Below are 12,885 nucleotides of genomic sequence, written 5' to 3'. Positions count from 1 at the left end.
TTGTTGTTTTAATAAATATGACACGATCGTTGACGGTGATTGTACTGTGTTGTCGGCACCGTCTGTGGCACTGATCCAGTGTAATCGTCGCAAACAGCTGCCGCGTCACGTGGCTACACGGATATTGTGCCAGCATCCCCGCACTTGACCACACCAACTACCAACTGTTATGATCAATAACGCCAGTTCGTTGGTTAACAACATTGTCATGTTAGTACTTATTGCTACAACCTCTGAATACAATTGCATCTGTATAGTGATTACCCACATCGCATCACCTCCCCATGATTGTGTGCTTGTTCTACATATAATGCAAACGCTTACAAGTATAACCATACTAATATTATAAATTTGAATGTGTATCAGTCTATTTATTTGATATTTTTTGCCGACTGAACCTGAGAGTATAATAGGTAAAAGATACACTATCTTTAATATAGAAAAAAAAACTAATTCGAGGAAAACAACTAGTACCTCTAAAATGAATACTCATTTTAGAGGTACTAGTTGTATTCGAAATATTATTATTTTGAGACAATTTTTAAAATTTAATAATTGTAAAGAAAATTATTTTTGTATACTGATTATACTACTTCTTTGTAGATTATCCTATAAACTGGTACAAATAACTACATATAATTAAAAAAAACATAATTTATTGATCTGTAAGATACTTAGCTCTCAGACTACACTTCACTAGTCCATAATGAACCGGAGAGTCATCAACGAATTAATAGCTCGAAAGAGATTTTTAAAATATACTTCCAGAGGTTTATGAGATCATAAAATTCCTTGAGCTACGAGTAATTTAAGTTGTACATAATGAAGTTAAAAAATATCATAAAAATAAATTAAATTTACTCCATAAAATTAAAAAGTAGAAGTATATAGTGCAAATAATCCATGATGTTAATAAATTCAGAGTTCTATTGTGAACGTGCAGGGTTGTATTTTGCTTGCATCAATGAGATCTTGCGGCCTAAAAAAAATTACAAGGTGTTAAACTGCTATTCACAAAACTGCAGTTCTATTGTATTTTAGAGTCATATCTTAATGTAATTTCTGTGCTGTTCTTTTGAAATATATTGGAGAAATACTTGTCAAAAAATAAAAATTTAGTCGGTTGGACCACCCTCATCTATTATGGACACCCGTACGACACTCGGACATAATTAACAATAATTTCATGTATAAGATATATTGTCTTGTTGTAAGCACAATGTTGACTTTAACAATGTTCAATCTCATAATGTCAAACAAAGTCTAAAAATAGTAAAAAGTTGGAACTAGATGGTTACCATGTCCAGACAGAGTACTTCTAATTTATCTTATATTATAAAGTCATCCATCATTTGTGTCTCCCAAGGGGACGGTGTACGTCCGTACTCCTGAAAATAACGAATGAGATAAAAATCTTATCGCCAACACCATATTTTCGATTTCTAATCCAAATAATGGCGGGCAGACTTTTGGTACTTAGTTTTATTGAAACACCGGAAAGTAATTTCATTTTGAAAAAGAGCTTTAAATAAATAAGCACCTGATGCAGATTTTACATATATATATACGTTGAGTATACCTATGAATTATACTTATTTTAATATATACACACAAACACCCATAATATAAATACACGCATGTATACACCTATAATCAGATCTACACTAATATTATAAATGTCAAAGTATGTCTGTTTGTTATTTTCATATCTAAACGCCTTAAACAGATCTTGAAAACTACATAAAAATTTATTTTATCTATAAAAAGCAAACGAAGTCGCTGGAAATAGCTAGTAAAATATAAATATAAAATTAAACACTATATAGCACAGTTCCTTACGGGATAGGCCTAGAAAACTGTGGCGTGTATGTGTGGTGTGTGTAGTGGCTGACGATAGACATTTACACACAACTCATGTATAATTCAATTTTATAACTCGTTTCGGACTCGTTTTTATGAAGACTCTTAACTTATCTTTGAAACTGTACACAAAATAGTTCATAGATAAATCAGTGCCGATCTATGCTTACTTGCAAAAAACGATAAAGAAATATTTATTTATTTATTTATTAAAACTTTAATGCACATAATTGAAAGTACATATGGCGGACTTAACACCATGCGGCATTATCTACCAGTCAACCATGGGTGGTGCAGAGAATGATTGTTGGCGGTGCAAATTAAAAAAAAAAATATGTAAAACGATACACATAAAAATATACATGAATAAATAACTACATATATATATACTTACATAAACCGTACATAAATACATAATTAATAAATAATCTGACAATGAAATATCATGTACTGCCACAAATAATGGAATTAAAAGTATATATATATTTATACCTAAAAATAAAAAGCACAATGAGAAAACAGGACACAGAAAAGGTTACAAGTTTAAATAATGTTCCCGTAATTTACGCTTGAAAAAAAATCTACTCGTGACGGTTTTGATATGAAGGGGTAAGTCATTCCAAAGTTTGATTGCCTGAATGGCGAAAGAATAATGGACAAAACCAGACAAATGAGCCGGGATATGAAGTAATAATTTTCTAGTAGTGCGAACAGAGCGATTGGTGTTGTCCCCATGGAAATGAAATTTGCTGCTAATGTATTCAGGATAGTTTGGATCGTACAGAATAGAATAGAGAGTGCATAAAATACGGACATTTCTACGATAACGGATAGGCAGCCATTTAAGCTGTGAACGAAAAGATGAGATATGATCGAACTTACGTAAATTAAAAATGAAGCGGATAGAATTATTAAGAAGACGATCCAATTTATTTAGAAGGTCTACATTCATGTCAGAACAACACACATCAGCATAGTCGAGGGTAGGGAGCACTAAGGACTGGATGAGTAAAATTTTTGTGCTTACAGGGAGAAAGTTTTTTAACCTATATAAGTTGCGCAATGTAAGTGTGACTTTACGGCCAATTTCGCTAACATAGTTCTGCCAACTGAGAGTACTGTCCATTAATAAACCTAGGTTCTTAACTTTAGTACTGTATGTGATAGGTTGATTGTTGAACAGGAGTGGAGGTAGAATATTGAAATTAATTTTACTGACTTGTGGACTGCTTCCAAGAATGATCGCCTGACACTTAGAAGGGTTAACAAATACACCAAACTTTTTGGACCAATTGAATATATGACCAAGATCATTATTCAATTGGTCGATGGCTTCATTGACCTCAGCCGCAACTGTCTGACAGTATATCTGAAGATCGTCTGCATATAAATGGTAAGAACATTTCAAACTCTTAGTGATAAAATCAATAAAGATAGAAAAAAGTAATGGAGACAAAATACCGCCTTGGGGGACGCCAGCGTCAAGATCGCACCAATCAGATAATGACTGATTGACACGAACCGCCTGCTGACGTCCCCGAAGATAGGAGGAAAACCATTTAAGGACTGATGATGAAATCCCAAGATGAGAAAGGATAGCTAGTAAGATATCATGGTCAACGGTGTTAAACGCATTTGAGAAATCGACTAGAACGAGAACAGTTAATTTTGAATGTTCCATACCCTCTCTCGTATCCTCGGTGATTTTCAATAAGGCACTAGTGGTGCTGTGTCCAGGTCGAAACCCCGATTGGAATGGATTTAACAGCTTGTTTTTAAAAACAAAGTCGGATAACTGCCTATGGACAACAGCTTCAAGTATTTTAGAGAGAAAGGGCAGGATTGAGATAGGTCTGAAATCTTTAAGAAGATTTGGGGATAACACTTTAGGAAGTGGAAGAACAAAAGCATTTAACCATGCTGCAGGGAATTCAGAAGAGAGTAGAGAAAAATTAATGATGTGAGTAATGATAGGGAGCATGGCTTCAAGTAAGAGAATTATCATAGGTCTACTCACATCATCAGAACCAGTACAGTTAGATTTAATTGAGGATATTATCTTAAAGATTTCATCATCAGAGGTGGGTGTAAATAAAAATTCAACTACAGGAAGTTTAGGCCATGAAGTTATCTCAGCTAAAGTACTTGACTTTTGAGAAACACTCAAAGCAGGGACGGTGGAAAAGTGCCTATTAAGGTCATTCAATGAAAATGAAGAGGAAAAATCATTAGGTTGCTTGCACAACCCAAGTGATTTGAGAAACTTCCAAGTATTGGCCGAAGAGGAGTTATGAATATTCGAATGGATGTAACGGCGTTTAGCTGCTCTTACCATATAGTTGCAGGTGTTGCGGGCAGTTTTGAAATTACTCCAATTCTCATCGCAACGATCCCTTCTATACAACCTAAAAGCACGATTTCGTTTTCTCATGGCCATGCGTACTGCCTCAGTTATCCAGGGAGCTGGCTGTCTTCTAACCTTAACTAGATGGGCCGGTGCATGTTTGTCCATGATTTGAAGCACAGTACGATTAAACTCGGATACCTTGTCATTAATACATGAGGCGGACAGTACACATGACCAATCAACTGTAGTTAGATCCTTGCCCAATTTTGTCATGTCAACTCTTGAGAAATTTCGAAGACGAACTACTGCCGGTTTAGGTTTAAAAGTTTTAATATCATACGAAAGATATAATAGGTCATGTCGAGAGAATTCTGGTGCAGGTAGTTGGCCATGTTTTAGTACAGATGTTGGTGATGAGATAAAGATGTGGTCCAACCAAGTGTCAGGAAAATCTTTGTTGATATGCGTGGGACCAAGGGGTAATACAGAAAGGCTTGCCGAATCCACAATATTGCGCAGTTTGAGAGACCTGTGAGTATCTTGTAGCAAGTCAGTATTAAAGTCTCCCATGATAATGTGATGTGTGTGCTCTGTCATAACAGTTTCGAAAACAGACTCGAGGTCTAGAAAGTAATCAATGGAAGGAGGACAATAAACAACACCAAGAACGATCTTGGTACCCCTAATATCAACCGCCACGAATAAATATTCAGCGCTACCAGTGATGGATGAACTAACTAAAATTTTATAATTAATACTACCCCGCAGGTAAATGGCCACACCACCTCCTCGCCTATCAGTGCGATCATTACGTAGCAAAATGAAACCAGGTAAACTAACATAGGTGGAGGGAATAGTAGCATTTAACCAGCTTTCAGATACCAGAATCACATCGACTGTATTCGTACTAAAAGTATTCATTAGATCTCCATGGTGCTGTGGTAAGCTCTGCGCATTAATATGACATATATTCAAGGTACGACCGGTGCTCACAAGTTCCCGGCTGAGATAGGTGGAAAGAGAAGGTTCAAGTATCGATCCATCAAGCGACTGAAAAGAATCATTCGAACTATTGGCTGTACAAAAAGAATCATTATCAGACATTTAAGAATAAATATAATAGTAATATATATATATATATATATATATATATATATATAATATAATATACACGGCACGCTATAAAAAAAAAAATATATATATAATAATTGCAAGCGTATCGCCGACAATGATGCAATGATGCAAAATATCTGACTAATGTTATAGAATAGAAGCAAATCGTAACTATATACAAATGGGCAATATATCACAGCGCTGCTCTTACGAATACTGGCTAATATATTATCTATCTGCTTACTAAATTTAATTCGAAACGGACTAGTAACTTTTACGTGAAAGTATCACAAAAATCTGATCAAACTTTATGAACTTAAACTCAAACTCGAAATTATATATTAATTATATTAACATAAGAATTCTCGGCCTCCTGTGATATGTCTTATAATATTAGCAAAATAGGACGTTTCGGTCTCTGTCCACATCATATGTTTTATAATATTAACACAATAAACGAAAATAATAAATACCAACATAATTCCATTGTAGGCTTCTTCAAATGATTTTACTTTCACTTTAGGCATATCTGGATATTTATAAAAGCTCGGCAGATAATCTGGGTATTTCAATTGGTATAGATGTGATTTTAAGTACGCTTTGATATCCTTTGGTTTAGGGTAGACAGTTGCTAAATCTATAACAACAATACTGAATCAAACACAATGTTTATATATATAAGAAACTGCACAGTTTTTGTGAAGTCTTTTATAAGAGTAATAAAAAATAATCTTATGGTCATCAACCCACTGCATTCCACTGATCGATTTGGCTAATCCCAAGCTATATCAATATCCTATTATATCATAGCTCGACCTACTCGTAACTGCAGGTCATTCTGCATTGCATTTGCTTCTCAGCTAGTTCAATTTCCAGTTACAACCAACTTGATGCCACTTCACGATTCGAAATCGTCTTGAACTATACGTCTAGTAATTTAACTGTCTGGTGACTTACTTCGTTATATATTCAATCCCTTAGAGAAGTTATTCATAGATCTTAAATATAATAATCTCTCATAAAATTAAAATAAAATTACTTTTGACTATTTTTTCCATTATAGATGATACTACTGGCAGCAATAGTGATTCGGCACGATGGCTCTATCTTTATGAGTATTCTAGACTGAGTGATTTTTGGAAATAGAGACTTTATGCAATAGAAAATAGTATAAAAAAATACATAATGCTAGGAAATTCTACATACAATCTGCCGTACCCATTCGATATATTATTTACAATTGCAGCATTTATTGTCTCTATTTTGTGTTTCAGAATTAATTCAAGTACCCAATTAGATTTCCAAATCTTAAACACAAAACAAACAAGTTTATATTACGCACCTTTCTTATAAGTCATTTTAGCAACTTCCACAGCTATAGTTAATGACACTTCCTTAATTTGTTTCAAAGGAGGATACAAACGACCAATATTTAAATCACTTTCATGAACAGATTTCGCCAACGTCTATAAAAAATAAATTATTTTCAACCAACTTCAAAACGAAGGGGATTCTTAACTAAACTATACGTATGCGGTATAAATGAAAATAGCGAATAGTATTTATTAAAAAATAAAATTAGGAATCTTAGTCTTTGTGTTTGCTAGATTTGTCTTCACAATCTTTGATGTCAATAAGTCGCAAAAGTAATAATTTTCAATAGGCAAGTTTTATATAACATTTTTTAAACATACCTTTGCAGCCGTCAAAAATATATAATCGGGTATATGATGTGCTGACGTTGCAATGACCCCAAGCGCTACTCCAGGAAATATGTACGAGTTATTTCCTTGCCCTGTATGATATTCTTTCCCGTCGTACGTCACTGGTGGAAACGGAGAGCCAGATGAAAAAATACAGCGCCCCTAATAAATATACAAACCATAGATAAGATAATAACCATAATATTAACCGTAATAATAACCATTTACCTGCATAATAGTAAACCATGATGTTGATATTGGACTATACGTCTGACTAACCTGTCAGACGCATAGTAAAATATCAACGACTTGGTGAACGTAACACATGAGATCCCATATTTCACTGAATGTATTTTGAGTCCAATGTGTCACATATCGGCATTTCTTTAATTTTATTATCTATGTTACCACCACTCGAGTGCAGTTACAAATATAAATTAGCATACTTAGTTTATGGTATCAGCAATATTTAAGCTCACCTCTGTATTGTCATAGGCGGCTTGTGCGGTACATTCTGCTTTGTTCGTTGGATTTGAAAGAGCAAAAATAATTGGTCTCTCATTATGTTTGCCCATCAACTTCAATATAGATGGCGTGAATGCACCACCTATAGTTGAACAACCTGCAAGTTTTGCAATAACCTTGTATTAGCATAATTTAGTCGTAGATTGCATATACAGCCACAACATACCTTGCTATATTATAGTGTAGCGCAATGGTTATCACCTCACCACTGTAGCTTTATATTATTGTTATATGATGTGATGATGTATCGCTACTAATTTGTTTAGTATATGACTAATTATAATTTCATACTTCTACATTCGCATTAGCATTTTTAATGAAAAGGGATACAAAATTTTTGTGTCAAATATCTTTTCAATTGTATTTTAAGTTTTTACTAAATTAAATATTCTTGGCTAAAACTGTAAATGCGCCACGGATATATGTATATAATGAGAGATTTGCTTGGCTTGGATGTTGATGATGCTTGATGTTGGACAATCCTTCTCTAGTTAGAAGATTAATATTTTCTAGTATCCAATAATGATATGATATGACGTTACAATAACAATATTATTCTGAAACTCTGCGGTTATCAATAAAAATAGCGGAGCTTCTCAACGGATTTTAAAGTAAGATATTTTTTCTATTACTATCTTTTCTAATATATTAATTATTTATAGTTTCAAGTCATACCATATCTTAACAAAATCTGCACACATTTAATAACATATTTTGCAATAATAGAGTCCCGTGTTAGTGTTAGTTTCAATAATATTACCAAGATAGACTTTGTACTAAGTCATCACGCGTAAACTCAGTATCGTCAATTTCAGCCGTCAAGCATACTTGTCAAACGTACTTTTTAATGTGTTTCATTCCTATATGAAATTACAGCGTGGAATTACATACCATGATTTTGTAGTCCAATTGGAATGGCAATGCATGAGAGGTCGTCGAATGATGACATGATATCTGTTATACTGTTCATGTCTATAGATGTCGATTATCATTTACAGTCAGGTAACCCGTCAGCTTGTCTGAGGGTTCTAATTGTAATGTGGGAAAAAAGGCATTTTTAAAAAATCACCTATTATACATGTTGGCTTCAAAATGTCCACACATGTTTCGAAGCTCTTCTCCGGTTCCATATCCTTGCCGAAATTCACAGCGTGCGCCGGGACGCCTTGAGGACGACGAGTGGTCAAGAGTCCATCTATATCAAACATAAATATCCGGTCTCGAGCTTCTTGTTGTGACATTCCTTCGTCCATCATTGCTAATACTGTCAAGTCAGCAATTCCATTCGCCGCCTACAAAACATTCGTTGAATTTAGAACCGAAAATTTAGGTAAAAAAATACCTATAATATAAAGTTTGCTTGTAACTTTTGTTAGTAAACTCTTGTGTTTATAGCATTTTTTTCTATTGAGATCTCACAATAGTTAGTACGTTTTCAAAGTATTAATATTTAAGACCCAAAACATTGACGTTGAAGTGTATTGACAATTATAGAATTTATAAAGCAATTCTATTAATCCTACAGCATACATACCTTACTCGCATTTCTGAAATATCTTATGAAGACAATTAAATAGAGAAATGTAGGAATGTTAGCTACTTACAGATCCAGCACCGAGATACAAGTATTTATTCTCTGATAATTTCTTCTTAGTAATTCTTGTTGCCGCCAATAGTCCGGCGACCACTACACTGGCTGTGCCCTGAATATCGTCATTGAATGTGCAGTATTTTTCTTGATATTTCTTTAAAAATCGCCCAGCATTCGGGAGAGCGAAATCTTCAAACTACTTAAAACATCAAATATTAAAATCTCTCAATTCTCGGTACATATCTTAACTAATTTTACTGTTTTCAAGTGTAAAGGATGAGATATGGAAATGAAATTACAAGAGACTCAGTAACTTAGTTCTTGAGGTGCACCATCATCATGTCTTCATCAGATGCATTTGCAATTTGCAAATCTAAGTAAAATTAAAATAAAAACAGATAACATAAAATGTAGAGCATTTTAATATTGGAACCGTATTTGTAGAGGACTCTATTTTTATTAATCAACTCTGACCAGTGATTGACGTACTCAGCGAAGTAGAACAAGAAGCGGTGCCTATATGAAAGGATTTCGCCGAATTCCGAATTAAAATTATAAAATATTCTTAGGTTAATTTAAAATTGTTAATAACTGTGAAAGTTACTTTGGAGGAAGGATATCAACTAACCTACCTAAAAATTAGTACTCTAAAAGAAATCCAGTTTTAAACATTCCGCATATTTTTTATTCTTTCGACCATATTTTACTACACACTTAATAATTGCCACAATTACTTGCAGAAGTGTATTTGGTCCATATCTTGTGACACATGCCTTCATAAATTCGTCCAAGAACTCATCGTACTTCTCACCCCGAACTCTCTTCTGCCGTACACCAATATAAAGAGGATCTTCTAACAAAGTCTAAAATTTCATACAATAATATTAATACAAGCAATTTGTTTTTATAGCAGGGTATAGTTTTGGAGTTTGAATGTTAAGGATCAACTTCATATAATAATAACACTACTAATCAGATTTTGAAAATTATTTTAGTGTCAAATATCCTATTTATTTAGGAAAGTTACAAACTATATAACATCACGCTACAACCAATAGGAGCTGAGCTGGAATAAAGTGTTGTAAAACATGACGCAGACGAAGTTACGCGGGTCAGATAGGTAATCTTAATCATTATTACATAGTATAAAATAAAGTCGCTGTCGCAATCTGTCCCTATGTATGTTTAAATCTATAAAACTACGCAACGAATTTGGAAGCGATTTTTTTAATAGATACAGTGATTCTAGAGGAAGGTTTATATATATAAGACATGTACAACCGGGTGAAGCCGGGTCGAGTAGCTAGTAATATTATAAACGCGAAAGTTTGTGACTATGGATGGATGTTTGTTAGTCTTTCACGCAAAAACTACTGCACGGATTTTAATGAAACTTTACAGTAATATAGCTTATACATCAGACAAACATATAGACTATAAATTTCATGCGGGTGAAACCGCAGGAACAATTAATATACTTAATATAAAGTTAATACCTACTAGTGCTCCCTCCTAGACTTGACTTATATTCTTAAATAAGATGAGGCATTACTGACGCTTGTGTACCATCTCGATTACGAGTATTGATTGTAAATATACTGAAAACTCGCAAACGAACGGATTGATATAAAAATTTTACCTCGTTGTCAGTACCAACGTCCAGCATAATGGGTAGACACTGGTGTGGTTTTATCCCAGCGAGTGCAGTATACAATGCAAGCTTGCCTACTGGTATGCCCATACCATAAGCGCCCAGATCGCCTAAACCCAAAATACGCTCGCCATCAGTGAACACTATCGCTCTAACATCGTGTTCGGGCCTAAAATTGACATTACATGTAATATTTTCGGTCAATGTAGATCTATTTATATCGAGTCGACATAATCATTTTTGAAGGAAGAACCAGGGATGGCTTTATATAGGTATATTTTACAGGTAAATAGCCCTGGTAAGGTAGCGGTTTGATAACAATCAGTATAGTATCATATTCTGATTACCGAGCTCAATTCCCGTACAATACATGTATGGATCTATAAGTTTACGGAAAAATATCGTTCGAAGGATGATATATGTAAGGCACAAGATACGGAGGCAAGACACTAGTGCTCCGGAATGGCAAGGTAGGTGGTCTACCATGGTCGTCGACAATCACGGACATCGCAATAATATGATGTCCGTGATGTTATAGATTGCCGTTTACCATCAGGTGGACCTTACGGCCATTCCTTTTATATAAAAAAATACTTATATACACAACTTAATTGACAGGCCACTCACCAATTTCTGATTATATCATATACATGTCCTTTGTCATTAATACTGATAAATAAACCTCTTGCTCTTCTGTATATAAGCCCAAACTTCTGACATGCCAAACCTACAGTCGGGGTGTACACTATAGGTAAATATTTCTCGATGTTTTGAGCCAGTAAGCTAAAGAATAACCTTTCATTTATGTCCTGAAAAATAGTGTAAACATGCAAAATTCAATTTACGTCCTGCCTCCTACTTTCTGCCTACCACTTTTACTATAAAAATATATCAGTTTTCATTTCCACTATAAAAGACTACATACTTGAAACGCAACAAGATATATGTAATATGTAACCAATATAAAAAATAAATCATTAGCCGACCACCAATAAATCAATAACAGACCACCGAAAAGATCCTTAAAACACGGAAAGATCCTTATTTACATTAATGTGAATGAGGATCAAACTGTAGTAAACAATAATATAGATACCTGCAGTTCCACTAAATACAAATATTTATTTAAATCACTTTTGTATCTGTCCACTGATATTCTTGCTATATCAATCTGTTGTTCTTGGGTTTTAAAATTCGACGCCAATAAACCTTGAAGTCCTAAGGCCTGGCGCTCTTCTAATGTGAACGCGAGACCCTAAAATCGTATATAACACAAAATCTATTATTTCTATTAAATGATGATACACAGACGATTTTGATAGTATATAACAAGCAACTTGTCTATTATAAATATTTGAATTTGTCGGTTTGTTCTATACCATAATACGCATGTATTATACAATTAAACTTTCCTCTTAAATCTATTGCTGAAAACGGCATCAAAATCCGTAGTGTAATTTAAAAGACAAAGGCGGACAGATAGCTATGGCGACTTTGTTTGATGCCGCTACTATATAAAGTAAATTCTTAAAACAAAGAGAATTGCACCTATTTTTTCTTTTTTTGAAAGTAAGTTATGAATTACTTTGTAGCTCATATTTAACGTTGTAGTAACTTGTTAGATCCACTACCTAACAAGTATGTTTCAGCCATAGCTATCGTTTCCAGAGTTGCTGGATTCTATTTGATCTATGGCAAAATTGCCATGAATTACTTCAACGTACCTTATTCATACGAGGATCTTTTAGGTGATCTATACCTCTCACCAAGTTCGGTACGATGATGTTTCCTGTAACCTCATGGAAATTCCGACATTGAGCCAGTATCGCTTCAAGATTTATCCTTGTGTTTTTAACTACATATAATAATACACTAATTTGGCGGGCCGTTCGTGTATTCCTTAAAATAATATTTATATTTTTAATGCTGGATGCAAAATAATTATAATTACTCAAAAATGTATAAATACCTAATGGAAATTTCTATATTATGAAAAATATACTTACAACAAAAATCTACATAAAAACATTATAAATATATCTCCGAAGTTGTAATAATGACAGTGACGTTTTCTTCACAATATTTCTTTATATTT

General features: G+C 33.8%; 1 protein-coding gene across 1 annotated transcript; it reads right to left on the bottom strand.

The window, feature by feature from the left end:
• Positions 1-1,328: 1,328 nt before the first annotated feature.
• Positions 1,329-12,860, bottom strand: LOC131852088 (NADP-dependent malic enzyme-like). The gene is made up of 13 exons (XM_059202713.1): positions 12,797-12,860; positions 12,515-12,689; positions 11,887-12,045; positions 11,418-11,599; positions 10,779-10,959; positions 9,874-10,002; positions 9,153-9,335; positions 8,618-8,840; positions 7,503-7,645; positions 7,015-7,185; positions 6,663-6,786; positions 5,794-5,957; positions 1,329-1,388 (listed from the first exon to the last, which is right to left on the bottom strand). Exons 1-13 carry the CDS (start codon positions 12,817-12,819, stop codon positions 1,329-1,331), a joined length of 1,917 nt encoding a protein of 638 aa, XP_059058696.1. The 5' UTR covers positions 12,820-12,860.
• Between the last annotated feature and the right edge of the window lie 25 nt (positions 12,861-12,885).

This window comes from Achroia grisella, unplaced genomic scaffold (assembly GCF_030625045.1).
Source record: "Achroia grisella isolate CSIRO2021 unplaced genomic scaffold, CSIRO_AGI_Agris_v1 utg821, whole genome shotgun sequence".
Taxonomy (NCBI): Eukaryota; Metazoa; Arthropoda; class Insecta; order Lepidoptera; family Pyralidae; genus Achroia; species Achroia grisella.
The sequence above is the reverse complement of the archived record's forward strand: the minus strand, read 5'-3'. Positions and strand labels throughout refer to the sequence as shown.

Excerpts from the sequence above, each read along its gene's own strand:
- LOC131852088 (XM_059202713.1), bottom strand. The coding sequence starts at position 12,819 with ATGTTTTTATGTAGATTTTTGTT. Across the intron at positions 7,186-7,502 it reads CCGCCTATGACAATACAGAG|GGGCGCTGTATTTTTTCATC; the intron begins GTGAGCTTAAAT and ends TATATTTATTAG. Across the intron at positions 5,958-6,662 it reads TAAAATGACTTATAAGAAAG|ATTTAGCAACTGTCTACCCT; the intron begins GTGCGTAATATA and ends TTGTTGTTATAG.